The sequence below is a fragment of the Lissotriton helveticus genome, chromosome 5_1, assembly GCF_964261635.1.
Source record: "Lissotriton helveticus chromosome 5_1, aLisHel1.1, whole genome shotgun sequence".
NCBI lineage: Eukaryota > Metazoa > Chordata > Amphibia > Caudata > Salamandridae > Lissotriton > Lissotriton helveticus.
In genome coordinates this window covers 457,396,132-457,417,218 of record NC_136065.1, presented here as the reverse complement: position 1 = coordinate 457,417,218, position 21,087 = coordinate 457,396,132, and the positions used below count along the sequence as shown (strand labels likewise).

General features: G+C 42.6%; 1 protein-coding gene across 2 annotated transcripts in view; it reads right to left on the bottom strand.

Annotated features, from left to right (window-relative positions):
- WDFY4 (WDFY family member 4) overlaps positions 1 to 21,087 on the bottom strand; it is a 1,018,342-nt gene that overhangs the window by 855,466 nt on the left and 141,789 nt on the right. For both annotated transcript variants that reach the window (XM_078642707.1, XM_078642708.1), the window contains one exon: positions 12,528 to 12,949. In XM_078642707.1, coding sequence (XP_078498833.1) covers positions 12,528 to 12,908 — 381 coding nt within the window. In that variant the 5' untranslated portion in view covers positions 12,909 to 12,949. The remainder of the gene's footprint in view (positions 1 to 12,527; positions 12,950 to 21,087) is intronic.

The window sequence follows — 21,087 nt, the reverse complement described above, 5'->3', positions numbered from 1 at the left end:
ATTGCCAGCCACTCAGCATTCGCAAGTGCGAAGGAAACGCTCGAACTAGCAGCAACTACCAGAACCAAGACCAATGGTACTAACCCCCACAAGATCCTCAGACCAGGCAACAGCCTTTTTTAGAGGACAGCACTTGGAGACCCCCCGTGGCAGGGGTGGGGGATGGAACAGACGCCCGACCAGAGGTCACAACCCACAGAATTGGGACGACTCGAGGCAGCAAGGGTACAGCAACAAACAAGTACGTTTCCAACAGGACAACCACGGAGAGATCAATACCAGGAAAAAAACGTACCGTTGGTGAGCAGAGAAAGTCCAATTATGAATCTATCGAATCAAACGCTCACACAGGATGAAATTCGGGTCCTAAGTAAAGGCCTGTCATTCGTACCTACATCCCATGCGAATGTATTCAATATCAAGACGGAATTGACCAAATTCTTCCGGAAGGTCCGGCTAAGGAACTTCTTCCTACATAAAACCCCGAGCACAACCAGAGCATTTACCAATCTGCGACCACCCTCCACCTTCACTCCCCAGACTGCCATGGTCAACCATCGGATTTTGACCTACGAGAGCTTGGTATTAAAGGATGTGCTTAAGGTATGCAGCACTAAACGTTATGTGAAGCACAACATCACCAAAAATGAACGGGCCGCCTTGGATGGTCTGAAGAAGAACAAAACTTTGGTAATCAAGCCAGCGGATAAGGGAGGAGCAATAGTCATTATGGACGTCAATGACTACAAAAAAGAAATCCACTCCCAGCTGAATGACGGTGTTAGCTATCGGCTGATAGCAAAGAACCCAACCTCCGAAATCAGAAACTTGATCAATGGTATTACACAAAAAGGGAAAGAGGCGGGCTTCCTCACAGATAAAGAATACACATATCTGAACGTGGACCAACCACGCATTCCCACGATCTATGTTCTACCCAAGGTCCACAAGAACCCAACAAAACCACCGGGAAGACCAATTATATCCGGATGCGGCTCCCTTCTGGAGCCTCTTTGTAAATATGTAGACATTTTCCTCAAACCCCTGGCTGAGGCAACACCCACCTACCTGAGGGACACCATGCAGGTTATCAACCTAGTGGATCAAAAACCATTCAACAAAAACAATCAATTACTTGTAACCATGGATATCGTGTCGCTATACACGAATATTCCTCAGGGACCGGCATTAACAACAATACATAGAGCTTTAGCTTCAAGACCTCAACCAGCTGAGGTACCCACTGATTTTTTGATCGATCTACTGGAGATCGCAATGACTAAGAACTTTTTCATATTCCAGAACAAATTTTTCATGCAAAGCAAGGGAGTGGCCATGGGGGCTGCCTTTGCCCCAGACCTGGCGATCCTATATATGAGTGATTATGAACAGCACCATATCCTTTCACCAAACAACCCCTTTGTCAATAACATATCGGAGTACCACAGATATATAGATGACATCCTTATGATCTGGACTGGACATAAACAAGAACTTGAAACATTCACCCAATGGCTAAATACACAATCAGAGGATATTAAATTCACTATCCACTGCAGTAATGAATCTATTGACTTTTTGGACATTAGCATCAAAGAACGAGAGGGATTGTTATATACCACCTTGTATAGGAAACCCACCGAGAGGAACACTCTGCTTAGGTACACAAGCCACCATACCCGGGCCTTACGGGATAATCTACCCTTTGGGCAGTTCCTCCGCATTCGGAGGAACTGCACCATGAAAGATGACTATTTTGCTGAATCTGACGAGCTTATCTGCCGGTTGGTGGAAAGAGGATACCCCAAAAGACTGGTCAAAAGAGCACGCAAAAGGGCATGGTTCAGCGACAGGGAAACCCTGCTTGTACCAAGAAACCGAAAACTCCCGGAAGACAGGATGATTTGTGTCACCGCATATTGCAGCAAGAGCAACGAGATACGCAAAATAATCAACAAACATTGGAGCATCATATCAGATGTGATTGAAGCAACAGACCCTCCAATACATGCTTTTAAAAAAGCTAAAAGCATCAGAGACCTTGTGGTCCATTCTATGCTGGACACCCCACCGGCTCCAACCATACAAACAATGTGGAATCTACCTACTATAGTTGGTAATTACAAATGCAGCAGCTGTAAGGCCTGTACACTTTGCATAGAAACAAATGCTATTACGCATAACAATATTACCATCAATTTGAAAACACTAACAAACTGCAATAGTAATGGAGTGATCTACGCTATTTTCTGCCCATGCGGTCTGATCTATATAGGCCAAACCAAGCAGAAAATTAAAAACAGGATACTGCAACACTGTAGTAGAATAAAATGCCAAACGATGGAAGTAGACCACTTTCTGGCAAAGACCCATACACCTGAATCTCTCAAATGGGTGGTCATTGAAAGAATCACACTGGGACTCAGGGGCGGTGATCTGAACTCCATAATGAACCTAAGAGAATGTAAATGGATGCAGCTATTTGACTCTGTACAAAATGGGCTGAATGAGATGGATGCCACCTTTTCTCAAATGGCTCTAATTAACTGTGACTAATTTATGGTCTATAAATGTATCAATACAGATCTCTTCGGTGTATGTATAGTACTGAATTGAACACATATAGGTATGCCATGTAATAATTAACACAGTTTTTTGTATGTATAACAAACTGAGTTCATCTAATCATCCAATGTATAGCACTCATTTTTCATCTTGCACTAATGATTATGCAATGAACATTTGATTGTTACAATCCATTTTAGATACACCAAGTACTTCCCCTAATATGCCGTTATTGCTCCGAAAACGCCTGAATTTTGATTTTGACTGCAAACTGATTTCCCAACTCAGACCCTGGGAGTCTAGCAGGCTCCCGACGTAACTTTGCACACACTCCCTAACGGAGATGTGGCTGTCCGCATTTGATTGGCCGAATGGGGCGAGCCTCCAGGAAGTATTCAGCGCCTGCACCTCGTGGCTCGATCACTCGCGGCCCGGCAGCGCTGATGAAAGTACTCGCTCCGATGCGGCCCTGATGGTAAGCGGCAATCACTTTTATCTAATGGGAATTCTACATGCCCAAAGCATTTTTAGATACAACCGGCCATGACTTGCTCGGCGTAATGTCCTATGGAGGTTTTATTTAATCACCCGATTAGATGCCAATTCCGGGACCCTTGGGTTTACTAGGACTTTTACGATTGTTTTACAATAAGCCCTTTCACAAGTCTTAAACTTTGGCTGCTTTGCAAGCGTCATTTACATTCCTGCTGATTTAACCAGCTTAGAATCAGGTCCTTCTATTACACTAGGACTCGCTCTCACAAAACGAACCTTTGTCTTTTTAACCTCCAGTAAACAAGTGGACTAAAAGATTAACTTGCGAATTTGGAGAAGTGATGAGACGGATATGAAAATAATACACCGACCAATTGGAAAGCCCCAGATGTCCCAGTAAGTGCCCCTTTTATTATTCCCCCGAGCATAAATCAGATAGGGTTACATAATCAACCCGATACCTAAACCCACAATTTTTTTTAAAAAAACCTCTTAGGTCACTTTCAGCCACAGAGGAACCGATGATGGTCCAACTGTAACGGCCACTGGATGGCCCAACAATAAGTAAGAAATTCCGCTTTTTAGTCGATGAGTTGCAGTACAACTGTGCTCTACACTTCAGTTTTGATACATTCCAATGTTAACATTGTATCACTTTTAGGTGCTCCTGCACCTTAAAGTCCTGAAGAAGACCCCAGCATGAGGCTTCAATCAACCCATAATCCAGGGGTCGAAACGTAGACCGGATTGCATTTTCTCTCTTAATATAGGAAGCAACCTATGGATAAATACAGATCCTATGTTAAAGAGCTAGTTGGAACTAATGAACAAAATTAGTCAGTAAAGGTTGCATTGAATATCACCGTGATTGTAACATCGTCACAACATCCTTTACCCAGTCCTCACCTTTACCCAACCACACCCATCCCACCTAACTGTCTCTTTTCCTTGTCACTTTCAGCGCGTTGAAATGTTATTATATAGACAATATATGTGCATTTACTAAGAAAGTTCTCATATTCATTTCACTGAGATTGATGTCCTTCAGTGTGTGTTTGACCTAATGAAGTAATTTGGTCTTTCTTTATCTTAATTTTATGACATGTGATAACATATCTGAATAAATGTTTTTGTACTGCACAGAAGAAACATAATTTATTATTCGCAAAGGTTTCTATGATATATTCTTTGTTATGATCAATAGACTCTGACCACTGCATATATACCTACCTTAACTGACACAGGTCATAGAGTTCTTAGGGTATACCCCATTGTAAACTCACTATTCTATGTGCAAGAGCTGTCTTGCGAGGGTTCTTTTCATTTCTTTTTTAAACATACTTGCATTTACGCAGAAGGATTGCATTGAGGGTTTTTACCATGTTTGAGTCGGAGACCCTCTCTTATAGTGAAGACCACATCAGAGATCTCATTGGGGGCGAAATTGCGTCTGCTTTCCTCTCAACTAATACCACCTCAGTTGACTTCTCACTCAATGAAAAAATCAACAAATTAGAACGCCTAGAGAAAAAACTTGTCCTCACCAAACTGCATGGTCATCTCCTAACTGGCTACCTCAGAGCGAATGTAATACCCACAGGTCTGCAAGTTCGCAATGAACCAGCAATATTCGTAGACAACCCTAAATTTAAGGAGGGGTTTAGTTTTGTGGTGAACAATTGTTCTCGCCACTGGATGGTCCTGGGGGTGGAGACCGCACGGGACCAGGTAGAACAACTGACGAAGGAGATAACTGATCTTAAAGCGGAAATTGCCAGCCACTCAGCATTCGCAAGTGCGAAGGAAACGCTCGAACGCCTTAACAAAACCCTCAAGGACTTCGACGTTGAATCACAGAACAAAAAACTTGAAAAATTGGCCAAAGACATTCAGGACTATAATAAAAAGAAAACATACCCATACCTGGCTGAGGACTACTTTAAACAAGACAACCAGGGCCGTTTCTTCTACAGAGGGAGAGGAGGATACAGGGGCGGCCAACGAGGAGGTAGAAGATACACTAACTTCTCCGACTCCTCATACAGTGGGGGTAGTGACAACGAAGGAGCTGGAACTAGCAGCAACTACCAGAATCAAGACCAATGGTACCAACCCCCACAAGATCCTCAGAGCAGGCAACAGCCTTTTTTAGAGGACAGCACTTGGAGACCCCCCCCCGTGGCAGGGGTGGGGGATGGAACAGACGTCCGACCAGAGGTCACAACCCACAGAATTGGGACGACTCGAGGCAGCAAGTGTACAGCAACAAACAAGTACGTTTCCAACAGGACAACCACGGAGAGATCAATACCAGGAGAAAAACGTACCGTTGGTGAGCAGAGAAAGTCCAATTATGAATCTATCAAATCAAACGCTCACACAGGATGAAATTCGGGTCCTAAGTAATGGCCTGTCATTCGTACCTACATCCCATGCGAATGTATTCAATATCAAGACGGAATTGACCAAATTCTTCCGGAAGGTCCGGCTAAGGAACTTCTTCCTACATAAAACCCCGAGCACAACCAGAGCATTTACCAATCTGCGACCACCCTCCACCTTCACTCCCCAGACTGCCATGGTCAACCATCGGATTTTGACCTACGAGAGCTTGGTATTAAAGGATGTGCTTAAGGTATGCAGCACTAAACGTTATGTGAAGCACAACATCACCAAAAATGAACGGGCCGCCTTGGATGGTCTAAAGAAGAACAAAACTTTGGTAATCAAGCCAGCGGATAAGGGAGGAGCAATAGTCATTATGGACGTCAATGACTACAAAAAAGAAATCCACTCCCAGCTGAATGACGGTGTTAGCTATCGGCTGATAGCGAAGAACCCAACCTCAGAAATCAGAAACTTGATCAATGGTATTACACAAAAAGGGAAAGAGGCGGGCTTCCTCACAGATAAAGAATACACATATCTGAACGTGGACCAACCACGCATTCCCACGATCTATGTTCTACCCAAGGTCCACAAGAACCCAACAAAACCACCGGGAAGACCAATTATATCCGGATGCGGCTCCCTTCTGGAGCCTCTTTGTAAATATGTAGACATTTTCCTCAAACCCCTGGCTGAGGCAACACCCACCTACCTGAGGGACACCATGCAGGTTATCAACCTAGTGGATCAAAAACCATTCAACAAAAACAATCAATTACTTGTAACCATGGATATCGTGTCGCTATACACGAATATTCCTCAGGGACCGGCATTAACAACAATACGTAGAGCTTTAGCTTCAAGACCTCAACCAGCTGAGGTACCCACTGATTTTTTGATCGATCTACTGGAGATCGCAATGACTAAGACCTTTTTCATATTCCAGAACAAATTTTTCATGCAAAGCAAGGGAGTGGCCATGGGGGCTGCCTTTGCCCCAGACCTGGCGATCCTATATATGAGTGATTATGAACAGCACCATATCCTTTCACCAAACAACCCCTTTGTCAATAACATATCGGAGTACCACAGATATATAGATGACATCCTTATGATCTGGACTGGACATAAACAAGAACTTGAAACATTCACCCAATGGCTAAATACACAATCAGAGGATATTAAATTCACTATCCACTGCAGTAATGAATCTATTGACTTTTTGGACATTAGCTTCAAAGAACGAGAGGGATTGTTATATACCACCTTGTATAGGAAACCCACCGAGAGGAACACTCTGCTTAGGTACACAAGCCACCATACCCGGGCCCTACGGGATAATCTACCCTTTGGGCAGTTCCTCCGCATTCGGAGGAACTGCACCATGAAAGATGACTATTTTGCTGAATCTGACGAGCTTATCTGCCGGTTGGTGGAAAGAGGATACCCCAAAAGACTGGTCAAAAGAGCACGCAAAAGGGCATGGTTCAGCGACAGGGAAACCCTGCTTGTACCAAGAAACCGAAAACTCCCGGAAGACAGGATGATTTGTGTCACCACATATTGCAGCAAGAGCAACGAGATACGCAAAATAATCAACAAACATTGGAGCATCATATCAGATGTGATTGAAGCACCAGTCCCTCCAATACATGCTTTTAAAAAAGCTAAAAGCATCAGAGACCTTGTGGTCCATTCTATGCTGGACACCCCACCGGCTCCAACCATACAAACAATGTGGAATCTACCTACTATAGTTGGTAATTACAAATGCAGCAGCTGTAAGGCCTGTACACTTTGCATAGAAACAAAGGCTATTACGCATAACAATATTACTATCAATTTGAAAACACTAACAAACTGCAATAGTAATGGAGTGATCTACGCTATTTTCTGCCCATGCGGTCTGATCTATATAGGCCAAACCAAGCAGAAAATTAAAAACAGAATACTGCAACACTGTAGTAGAATAAGATGCCAAACGACGGGGGCGCCCCTAGTAGACCACTTTCTGGCAAAGACCCATACACCTGAATCTCTCAAATGGGTGGTCATTGAAAGAATCACACTGGGACCCAGGGGCGGTGATCTGAACTCCATAATGAACCTAAGAGAATGTAAATGGATGCAGCTATTTGACTCTGTACAAAATGGGCTGAATAAGAAGGATGCCACCTTTTCTCAAATGTCTCTAATTAACTGTGACTAATTTATGGTCTATAAATGTATCAATACAGATCTCTTCGGTGTATGTATAGTACTGAATTGAACACATATAGGTATGCCATGTAATAATTAACACAGTTTTTTGTATGTATAACAAACTGAGTTCATCTAATCATCCAATGTATAGCACTCATTTTTCATCTTACACTAATGATTATGCAATGAACATTTGATTGTTACAATCCATTTTAGATACACCAAGTACTTCCCCTAATATGCCGTTCTTGCTCCGAAAACGCCTGAATTTTGATTTTGACTGCAAACTGATTTCCCAACTCAGACCCTGGGAGTCTAGCAGGCTCCCGACGTAACTTTGCACACACTCCCTAACGGAGATGTGGCTGTCCGCATTTGATTGGCCGAATGGGGCGAGCCTCCAGGAAGTATTCAGCGCCTGCACCTCGCGGCTCGATCACTTGCGGCCCGGCAGCGCTGATGAAAGTACTCGCTCCGATGCGGCCCTGATGGTAAGCGGCAATCACTTTTATCTAATGGGAATTCTACACGCCCAAAGCATTTTTAGATACAACCGGCCATGACTTGCTCGGCGTAATGTCCTATGGAGGCTTTATTTAATCACCCGATTAGATGCCAATTCCGGGACCCTTGGGTTTACTAGGACTTTTACGATTGTTTTACAATAAGCCCTTTCACAGGTCTTAAACTTTGGCTGCTTTGCAAGCGTCATTTACATTCCTGCTGATTTAACCAGCTTAGAATCAGGTACTTCTATTACACTAGGACTCGCTCTCACAAAACGAACCTTTGTCTTTTTAACCTCCAGTAAACAAGTGGACTAAAAGATTAACTTACGAATTTGGAGAAGTGATGAGACGGATATGAAAATAATACACTGACCAATTGGAAAGCCCCAGATGTCCCAGTAAGTGCCCCTTTTATTATTCCCCCGAGCATAAATCAGATAGGGTTACATAATCAACCCGATACCTAAACCCACAATTTTTTTTAAAAAAACCTCTTAGGTCACTTTCAGCCACAGAGGAACCGATGATGGTCCAACTGTAACGGCCACTTGATGGCCCAACAATAAGTACGAAATTCCGCTTTTTAGTCGATGAGTTGCAGTACAACTGTGCTCTACACTTCAGTTTTGATACATTCCAATTTTAACATTGTATCACTTATAGGCGCTCCTGCACCTTAAAGTCCTGAAGAAGACCCCAGCATGAGGCTTCAATCAACCCTTAATCCAGGGGTCGAAACGTAGACCGGATTGCATTTTCTCTCTTAATATAGGAAGCAACCTATGGATAAATACAGATCCTATGTTAAAGAGCTAGTTGGAACTAATGAACAAAATTAGTCAGTAAAGGTTGCATTGAATATCACCGTGATTGTAACATCGTCACAACATCCTTTACCCAGTCCTCACCTTTACCCAACCACACCCATCCCACCTAACTGTCTCTTTTCCTTGTCACTTTGAGCGCGTTGAAATGTTATTATATAGACAATATATGTGCATTTACTAAGAAAGTTCTCATATTCATTTCACTGAGATTGATGTCCTTCAGTGTGTGTTTGACCTAATGAAGTAATTTGGTCTTTCTTTATCTTAATTTTATGACATGTGATAACATATCTGAATAAATGTTTTTGTACTGCACAGAAGAAACATAATTTATTATTCGCAAAGGTTTCTATGATATATTCTTTGTTATGATCAATAGACTCTGACCACTGCATATATACCTACCTTAACTGACCCAGGTCATAGAGTTCTTAGGGTATACCCCATTGTAAACTCACCAGCCAGAAGAGGTAGCATACATAATGTCAGTCAAGGGAAATACCGTGGATTTGTTCCAATTAATATGTAGGGCTGAGTGGCACCAAACCTGACGACCTCTATAACAACTGGAGCTAAATTGTCCTTCAGACTTTGAACATAAAATATGATGCCATTCACATATCAAGATACCAAGAGAGATCTGTCACTGAGGTAGATCTCATGCGTTGTGGGAAGCTCTCATAGGAAACATGAGAGGCGCTTAATCGAGATTGCAGAAATTACTGGGGCTGGGAATGGCCATGAGCATACCCATGAGAACATTGATAATCTTGGAATATGGGCCATTAAACCTGATCCTGGTGCAATGTGCTATATATTGTAGAAACCACTTGCCCAGCCCCCTATGTCGTAGGACTTCAAACATAAAAGGCCATTCAAAGGCATCAAACGCCTTTTCGGCATCAAGATGCGCCGCCACCACCGTCAGTCATTGTGTATCAATTTGATGCAGCATAGCCATGAGGGTAAGTCAATTAAAGGCTGTAGATCATTGAGGAATGAATCCTGACTTCTCAGGTAATAACAAAAACTTCATCAAAAGTTGCAAACGTTGCACAAGGAGTTTGGCTAATATTTCACTATTATCAATAAGGACAATGGCCTATAGGAGATTCAATGAGTGAGGTTGCTACCCAGTTTTGGTAAAACGGTTATCATTGCTTTGCTCATAGAGGAAGGCCGGTACCTTTGGATACTACATCCTGATAGGCATCCTGTAACCAGGGGGCAAGCAAATCTATACAGACCTTGTACAAACTCTATAGGTTGACCACACCCCACCGCAGGAGCCTTTTTTCTAGCGAGACTCATTATTGCTCTCCTGTCTTCTTCCAGAGTAAATGGAAAATTAACAATTACCCCAATCCAGCTCAGAGCAATAGGATCCAGATAACCAGCAATGGCAGTCCCACCTGTTTGGGCCCTGGAGTTATATAACTCTGAATAATAACCCCTTGAACGCCTCCAATATTTCACCTGGCATAGAGGGGACCTTCTCTCTATGCCTGACTATGCCAGCTTCTTGGCTATTGTGTAGGTCGGCTCTAAGTACCAAACCAGGGTCCTGCCCGGTCTAATACCTTGCCCAAATAAATGGACTCTCCCATGATCAATGCATGTTTCTGACTTGAATTCATAGAAAGGTTTAAGCATCCTTATGTCTTCAGAATGAGTTACCTGCAGTAGGATGTACATGTAGTTTTCACAGTGGAGGCCTGAGAGGCAGTGTATGCTATGCAGTGTACTAAATTAAATGACCTCAGATATGAAAAGGAGGGAAAAAGAGCAATTAAATTGGAGTAGGAATGGGGCAATTCCTTTGGAAAGGGCACAGGACCAATCAGTGAGATCTCTTTTTGAGGAAGGATTGCAACAAGACCACAGAGTACAACGGTAGACACACTCATTCTCAGGTCCTGGAGTTGGGTAGTCTAGCACCTCAAAGACAGAAGAGTGAAAGAGGAGGATGAGACCTGAGAGTGACAAGCATTTCAATCAAGGACAACCAGGGGCGCTCTTTGGGTTTCGGTGAGGGATTGGGCAACACATTGGTTGCGATGTCTGAGCCAGTTGGGTGGAATGCATGATGGAATTCTACATGCTTTTTTCACATGCCTTCGGAACTCCGTTATTTGAATGAATGTGTCTTTAGCACTCATTTGTTCTACACGCAGGTCGTTTTAACGACTTGCCTTAAGGGGGATGCTGGATATTGGAACAGTTTAATTTACTATTCCAACTCCAGTCTGTGCAACAGTAGGGAAGATGTTGGACTTTAATTCCACCAACACTCCACCACTGCGTCCTCCTAAAGCAAGTTGTTGTAACGACTTGCGTGCAGAACGATTGCATGCTTAAGACGCATTCATTCTGTTGCAGGCTCTGTGAAGGGACAGGGTGCTTCTGGTTTTATTCTAAGGGAAGTTTCCCGTTTGGTGAGCCGTGGGTCCGGTGTGTGAGGTATATTCTCAGGGTGTCAAAACAGTACGCACCTATGAGGTATGTTCTCAGGATGCCAAAACAGTACGCACCATTTTAGCAAGAGTTAAGTCAAGCATGTTTTTCATGTTGGACGCCATAATCAGAACACTATACATATCGATCCAAATTAGAAATGGAGAAGCAATTGAAGCATGGCAATCAGATACCATTTAACGATGGGTACAAAGACTCCACACCAACTGTACACCAGTATTTTCTCCATCACCACAAGAGACAATACCTGAGAGTATAATGGCCTTAGGTGAGCTCGATAGCGAGAAGTATTAGGCTCAAAGGAGACAGTAAAAAATGGTCACATTTGATTGATACGTAGGAGCAATAAGGTTCTTCTTGGGAAAACATTAGTAAGAAATAGGGACAGGAATTCTTGGTGGATGTAACAGAAGACAGCAATGGGGTTGTGGTGTAATGTTAAGGTAAGCCAACTGAAGGTCTGCTGGGGTGGTAGGTGGGAATATACTAATTAATATTGTTGTTGCGGTGATGAGGAGAACAATGGAGGTACTTTCAGTGGGGTGATGTGGTAGGGCAATGGATGGTCACTTCAAGATGGTGGGGTAAACGAATGTGGGTCTTGCAGGGATGATGTGAATCAGAAATTATGACTTTGAAAGAATGACAAGGAAGAGCAATGGAAAGTCTTACTGGACTAAAAAAAATGGACAATGAGAGTCTTATTTGAGTAGAAAGGAAGCATAATACAAATGTATGTTGTAGAAAAGATGAATAGCGAGCATACAGGAGTACAAAGAAAGACTAAATTGGGGTGTGAGAGATGTGAAATAAGGGTTCTTTGCTGAATTAGACAAGTCAAGTAAGACCATATTGGACAGAAAAAGACGGTGGTAATAGAAGACATACTTAGATTGGGCATCAGTCACACTACCTAAAAGATACATTTTAAAATAACTTTTTAGGGTAGAAGGCATTATTAGACTGATAACAGACCTTTCTTTAATGTTTCTAATGGCCTTGTTAAACATCTTGAACATCTAGGAGAATCCAGCTCTCATTGCAACAAAATAGGGCAACAACAGACCTTTAAGAAGAGAGAGTTGAGAGCCCAGAGCCTCCGATGTTGTTCGTCCGGGATAAGAAATGGGCATGACTCTTGGTATTCCAGAAATTGGCTGCTGAGCAATTCCCAGAGTTCCAATGGGCGCTGCAGCTTCCACGCAGGCATGGACCTTCGCATTCCATCCTTGGTTATTCCTGGCCCTTCTTCCTTGTCTGACCCTGGCGCTTCTTCCTTGCTCGTCCCAGTCGCATCTTCCATGTCCGTTTCTGGTCCCTCTTCCTGGACCATCTCTGGATCCTTTTCACTGGCCGCCTCTGCATCTTCTTTTTTGCTTGGCTCTGCCCTCGTCTCCTGGCTCTTCTGTCCTCCCTCTTCCTTGCCCATCATCAGCCTGTGTTCCATTTGAGTGTCTTCTCAGTTTATCTTCATGTTGGGCTACAGGGCTAAACATAACATAAAAATATTAAATTCAGGAGATTATGGGACCAATAAAACATATAACTTCAGTACATTCATTCTGGCATATCATAAATTGCACAGGATGCCATTGTTCATTCCTCAACATTATTTATTCTCAAATAGATTGTGGATGAAGAAATGGAGACAACTTTACTCACCAGGAACATGTTGCGTACGCTTTGTAGTCTGTAGGGACTTTCTCTGCCTCATCCTAAATTAAGCCGTCCATTGTGGGTCGACATCATCTGAGGTCCATAGACCAACACCCTGTAATGTGGCTCTTCCTTCCATGGCATTGAGGGCCCATGATAGCAACCTCAGTGCGTACACGCAGCCTGTGTCGTCAATGCTCCCAGAACGTCTCTGCTATACCAAGCGGCAAAATTGCCAAGAATGACGTAGCGGCAAAGTTGACTGTCCGGTTACAATGGGGTGGATGCATTCTGCATGGCTGTGACCATTAGCTGATTGGGTATTGTAAGGCAGCGAGAGGCAAAATAAACCATTTCTGGGAGGATGGCTGGCTGAACCACTGTTGGTAGACATGTTGTGTTTTATTCACACAGAAGATTGCCCTGCTTCTCAGAGGCAAAGATATTTCTGATTAGAAGATACTGTCATGGACTGACTTGTGGTTTATAATTATTAGCATCCTCTAGACTCTGTCTGAATGTTTCTTACAGTTGGAATTGGTAACAAGTACCTCCAAGGATTTACATCCTGAGTGAGCTGGAGACACTTTTAACAGAGCTAGGGGCAGGGCTACAGGCAAAAATACTGCAAGCATTTTATCAGCAGAAGCAAAATTGCATTTTGTCTTTTTTTCGCCCTCCCCCGCGAGAGTCAAGGTTGTATTTGCAGCTCTCCCAACAGCAGTAGTGAGCCGTCTGTGGACCCCTGCAGGTGGCATTGTAAGACAGACAACTAGAACCGCCTTAAGATGAAAAAGTCAGTCAAGGTCATCGGATCATTGTCACTTGCTTGTTTTTTTTATTCTGATCCCTAACCCCCACCCCGGCATGACACCCGCCCACCACCCTCCGCACCGGCCCTGCCACCTGCAAGCCATTTTGCCCGCTACTGGTTTTGGGGGATAATGAAGCTTGTGAAGGGGCTGTGCAGTCAGTCGGTTGACATTGATATTGGTCCACCCGCCTTAACCATTCAGGACTGCAAAACTTATGCTTATGTTAGAATGGAGTACTTTGTGGAATACTTGGTATCTCATTACAGTTGTTTTTCATGAATAATGAGAATTTCAATAAAGACGTATAAAAAAAGAACTGCACAACCGAGCTATCACCTTGCTATTACCTTACTAATGAAACTGGCATTTTCTTTGTTCTCCTGCCTCCAACATGAAACAATGAATGCCACGCAACAGATGGTAATTCAACATTCAAATGCTTGTAAACACACATCATTCAATGCATCCACAATGGAGTGGGTGGGTACTAGGATCATAACTTGATACCCTTTGCATCTCTTTCTTTCACCACGCAGATGTTAAGTGCTGAATTTCCAGGAGAATGTCACTAGTTTTGGATTAAAGATTTATGAATCAGGCACGTTTATGTAGACCACTCATTTTAGGTCTGAGTTTTGACAGTGCAGCTGTTACACAGACCTGTAGATAAGAATATGCTTAGAGTGGGCCAAAGCATCATCCCTTTCAACTATTGGGTTTCTTCAATAAACCTCTTTCAGCTATTGGATTGAGACTTTGTCAATCATTTCTTAGTTCACCCAATGGAATATTCATCTCTCTCCTTATGCTACTGATTGTATCCTTCCGCCTCCACTTGAGCACGTGCATTGAACTGCATGAGGGACTAATTTACAACTATAGCCCTCTCAGTCTGGCCCTGAAGCTCTTGCCTGTGTGTCTTGCTCTAATGTAGGGATGCTGACTGTTTTAGCACATTAAAGCCAGACCAAACGGCTTTGCCAAAACGTGTTACTTTTCTTAGCATGAATAGAGCAAACAGCGTCAGCAAAATTAGTGCCTCAGAGAGAACAAGCAAAAGTAATGTACTTTACAAACAGGTAGCCATGAGTCTACCCAAGGTCACTGGGGTTCAGCAGAGAGATGCAAGTCAAAACAAGGATAACTCCTCAAATGTTTATGGTCCATGGTATGAGCGAGTTATTGTATTTTAGGGAAAAAAGGGGTCCCCTGCAGCAAGGTGACTAGGCCAAGGCAGGGATAATACCAGTGAATAAAAAAAGGTTCTTGGGCAAGTAATTATAAAATAGGGTGGAGGGCACAGTAAAGGATACACAGTCAAACAGTCTTGTTGATACAAAAATGGAAAAGTCTCTTATTTTCATAGATAGAAATATCACCATGTCATTGGAAAAGATTGAAAACATATCAAATATATAAGTAACATACGTGACAATCATCAGACATGCACATACTCATACCTACCGAAACTTACATCCATTTCTTATCGCTCACATTACCTATATGTGACAAAATCACATAATATTATTATGATAAATATCTATATCACAAAATTGAAGAAAATATTTTTGATTAACTGATACAGCAGGAATGAATCTATGTTGAAAGATCGCGCACCTTTCCATCGCGTGCATTTTACCACGCGGTTATTACATCGTAAGCTCCACAACATCGGCTACTTTTAGATCGTATGTTGTTACAACGCAAATGCGTTGGTTGCTATGGGCAAGTACTTCACTTAGCAGACAACAAAATGGAACGGCTTTACAACGCGATTTGTGGTGTCCTACCACAGTTTTTGCATTCTTTTGTCCGAATGCGTGATCCCGCCTGTAATCCCTGGCCCCCACGGCCCCACCCTCACCCCCGGTGTACACCACAACGATATTTGTTCCCTTTTTATTTTTTGTAATGTACTTCTTGTCAATACATTGTGCAATAGAAATTACAGCATTATTAAAATGTTTACCTTCATCCATCCATTCAGCCACGTTTGAGTTCTGACACACATGTGACATCGCGCTTGTCTTGTCCAAATGCACTGTGCTTTTTTTTATAACTTATTATGATCGTGTAAAGTTGCAACGTTTGAGTGACATTGCACTCAAATTCAACATCGCGCTTGTCTTTCTTTTAAGTGACATCGCACTCAAATGTAACATAGCGCTTCTGTCCACATGAATATAATACCGTTTGAGTGGCATCGCACTCAGTGACATCTGACATCGCACTGAAATGTAACATAGCGCTTCCTTGCACATGATTATAAACGTTTGAGTGACATCGCACTCAAATGTAACAGCGCGCTTCCCTTCACTCACACGTTCATGTTGATAGAAACCTTTGAGTGACATCGCACTGAAAATGTCAAATTTCAAACTCACGCTTGTCTTTCTTTTTCAACATCGTGCTTGTCTTTCTTTTGAGTAACATCGCACTGAAATTTAACATAGCGCTTCTGTCCACATGAATATAATAACGTAACATAGCGCTTCCTTGCGCATGAATATAAATGTTTGAGTGACATCGCACTCAAATGTAACAGCGTGCTTCCCTTCACTCATACGTTCATGTTGATAGAAACTAAGTGACATCACCCTGAAAATGTCAAATTTCAAACTCATGCTTGTCTCTTTTTTTGCGATGTCACTCAAAAGTTCTTCAACCCTTTCATCCACCCATCATTCATCCACCCTTTCATCCACCCATCATTCATCCATCCATCCATTCTTCATTCATCAACCCTTTCATCCATCCATTCATCCACCCACCCACCCTTTCCCCCGTCCATCCATACAGCCTTCCACCCTTTCATCCACCCATCATTCATCCACCCACCTTTTCCCACCTACATCCATCCACCCACACATTATTTATCCACCACCCGTATTCATCAGCCTTCATTTTGACACATCCACCCACCCTTTCATCCATCCATGCACCCATTCTTCATTCATCCACCCTTTTATCTATCCATTCATCCACCCACCATTTCACCCGACCATCCATACAGCCTTCCACCCTTTCCTCCACCCATCATTCATCCATCCATCTACCCATTCTTCATTCATCCACCCTTTCATCCATCCATTTATCCACCCACCATTTCACCCGTCCATCCATACAGTCTTCCACCCTTTCATCCACCCATCATTCAGTCATCCACCCATTCTTAATTCATCCACTCTTTCCTCTATCCATTCATTCACCCACCATTTCACCCCTCCATCCATACGGCCTTCCACCCTTTCATCCACCCATCATTCATCCATCCATTCTTCATCCATCCACCCTTTCATCCATCCATTCATCCACCCACCCACCATTTCATCCGTCCATCCATACAGCCCCCCACCCTATCATCCACCCATCATTCATCCACCCATTCTTCATTCATCCACCCTTTCATGCATCCATTCATCCACCCACCCTTTCACCCGTCCATCCATACAGCCTTCCATCATCGCGCTTGTCGTGCGCGTTTTAGTTGCAGTTCAACATCGCGCTTGTCTTCTTTTTGAGTGACATCGCAATCAAATGTAACTTAGCGCTTCTGTCCACATGAATATAATAACGTAACATAGCGCTTCTTTGCACATGAATATAAATGTTTGAGTGACATCACACTCAAATGTAACAGCGCGCTTGCCTTCACTCAAGCGTTCATGCTGATTGAAACCTTTGAGTGACATCGCACTGAAAATAAACGGGGACGCCTGGTCACTCTAAACATAGCGCTTCTGTCCACATGAATATAATAACGTAACATAGCGCTTCCTTGCAGATGAATATATAAATGTTTGAGTGACATCACACTCAAATGTAACAGCGTGCTTCCCTTCACTCATAAGTTCATGTTGATAGAAACATTTGAGTGACATCGCACTGAAAATGTCAAATTTCAACCTCACGCGTGTCTTTTTTTTTGCGATGTCCGAAATGTAACATTGCGCTTCTTTCCACTTTTCAAAAGTCAGTCAAAATAGCATATTGCGTTGTATATAAATGTTTGAGTGGCATCGCACTTTTCAAAAGTCAGTCAAAATAGCATATTGCGTTGCATATAAATGTTTGAGTGACATCGCACTTTTCAAAAGTCAGTCAAAATAGCATATTGGGTTGCATATAAATGTTTGAGTGACATCGCACTTTTCAAAAGTCAGTCAAAATAGCATATTGGGTTGCATATAAATGTTTGAGTGACATCGCACTTTTCAAAAGTCAGTCAAAATAGCATATTGGGTTGCATATAAATGTTTGAGTGACATCGCACTTTTCAAAAGTCAGTCAAAATAGCATATTGCGTTGTATATAAATGTTTGAGTGGCATCGCACTTTTCAAAAGTCAGTCAAAATAGCATATTGCGTTGCATATAAATGTTTGAGTGACATCGCACTTTTCAAAAGTCAGTCAAAATAGCATATTGGGTTGCATATAAATGTTTGAGTGACATCGCACTTTTCAAAAGTCAGTCAAAATAGCATATTGGGTTGCATATAAATGTTTGAGTGACATCGCACTTTTCAAAAGTCAGTCAACATAGCATATTGCGTTGCATATAAATGTTTGAGTGGCATCGCACTTTTCAAAAGTCAGTCAACATAGCATATTGCGTTGCATATAAATGTTTGAGTGACATCGCACTTTTCAAAAGTCAATCAAAATAGCACATTGCGTTGTGAACGTTTCCATCGTAAAGTTGCGTTGTTGATGCTTACGTTGCTATACCTTACAATGTAAACATCGAAGCGTTGGTGTGCCTTGCGATGTAAAGGTTACTGCGATGTGGTAATTAATTGCGTTGTATTGTGCTCGCGTACTAATAACTTCGTTGTGATGGGTGTTCGCCACAGGAATCTATACATATTTGTGGCCAAAAAATGGGGTAATATAAATCTGCGGTTTTGTACACGCGTTTCGGCATAATGGATAGATGAGAGTAATGTCTTTTTAGTGCTTGATGCTCCTTTGGCTTGTTACACTCTGTCGGAGTCAGTAGTAAATGGGAAGAAGGACTGCATGCGCGCCAAATGTATTCTAAATGGATTGGAAGGTTGACATATAATCAGAGTCTTTGGGGAACTGTACATCAATCTATCTACCAACTGGCAATCGGAGTGTGGTAAACTAATGATAGCCATCATATATTGAAGATGTAGTAAGGACCAATCTTAAATTGTTACTCTAAACGGGGACTCTATTTTGGAGAATCCTTGGTGTTTGTAGATGCAGGGCTGCTTTCACAAGAGCAAGGTAGATCCGACTCGGGTGAGTTGACTATTTTGTATAAATGTATGGTCCATGATGAGAGTGAGTTATTACACATTACTAGAGGTTTAGTGGAGTATTTCAGTTCATTTCTCACAAATGTGAGGGTGGTGGGAGGGGAGTAGAAGAGTGTGAGAATCAATAGGACAATATATCCAGATATGTTAATAAAAGATTAAATAGTGCTCCCAAAACTCTCATTCGTATACTTTTAATTATTGACTAAACGCAGACACAAAAAATCAAGTATGGGGCTAGGATTCCAAGCACCAATCTGTGAAATACAATTGCAGTTTACAGGCCTGGAGGGCAATGTGTCCTAGAAGGCAAGCATATGAATGACAGAGGCAACTGGCCCACAAAAATTGTAGTATGTCTGGAGAAGTCTTGATCAAGACAGATATTTTGTTGGAATTGGACTTACATCCCGCTAAAACTAGAAGTATAACACTGCTCTAAAACTAATAGTAATTGTCTGTCAGCCCTGAATCTCCCCAGTGGATATTTAGTGGCAACATCTCAGAAAAGAAATTATACCCACAGATAATCGCACCTAATTCCCATTGCCATGAGCTAGGACACTATATTGGAATCTTTTAAAGTAATGGACGCCCTTACTCCTAGAAATGTAAAGGTCTGATTGCATCTAGTATTGAATAAGTTTGGAATGCATGCATAGTGGAGTTTCCTGTATTACTCTGTATGGTGTCTCTCAATAGGACTTGTTGTATAGCAGAAACTCTGTCAATATGACAGATTCCAATGTACCCTGTTTCTAGGATGTCTTGCCTTTCTTCCTTCCTTTTTAGGTCTCGCCTACGCAGCGCGCATGTGCTGCATAGGAGGACCTTTAGCTGTCGTTCTGCTCTTTTTTGAAGCACATACTCGTGCTTGTGGCAGCATCCACCTTGCGGGAGCGCGCAACAAGCATGAGTATGTGCTTCGAAAATGAGCAGACTGCGCGCGCGCACACAGCACTCCCGGGCTCTCTCTCTCTCGCTCTCTCTCCTCTCGCTTTCTCTCTCTCTTTTACTCTGTCACTCCTACTCTCTCTTTCTCTCTCTCGCTCTCCCCCTCTCTCACTCTCTCTCCCGCCACCTACTGGCAACTGTACATTCAAGATGTCACTGGTTGCCCTCAGAGTTCAACAGTTATGTGGTTGTTTTGAGACAGCATGTCAAATTAGTAAGCAGGTCAAATGAGTTAACCGCTCCTCTCTTGCCTTGTAAATAAGTTGGGAATGGCACAGCAGTGTCTAAACATGCAGTATGTGTGTGTGTAGCAAGCTTAAGGGATGAGCGACTATGATCAGCTGGCACCTGCACTGCGATGTTATGGGCCAATTCTGTAGCTTCCCCATCCAAGCTGCCATTGAAGTGAAATTCATAGATGAGCCACAGAAAAAAGTCCTTTTTTGGTGTAAATAAGTACAGATTACTCGATAGTAACACAAATCAATGCATAAATGTGTAACTCACTAAATTTCAGTTGTACAGTCTAACAACTTATGCCATGATACACTAATTAATTACATCAGAAGAGCTGTACACCTACCTAATACCTGGAATAAATTCTCTTACTGTAGACAGGACCACATGTGCAGCTATTTCACACACCTTAACTGCATTCCATGCATAAGAGCAGCTACATTTTTCGAGCAGCCTGATAAGAGCGACCACTCTCAATCAAACACCACAGCAATCGAGTCCCCACAAAGGCCACACTCGCATTCACACACCCTTCTAAATAGGCATAACGTTGCTTTACAAGCTTATGTATCCTTTCTCTCACTTCTTTCCTCTCCACTTCACATTCAAGCAGAGCAGTATATAAATGATCAGAGTACAACTCTGGTCATCACATACAACAAAACACTTCTCACATGT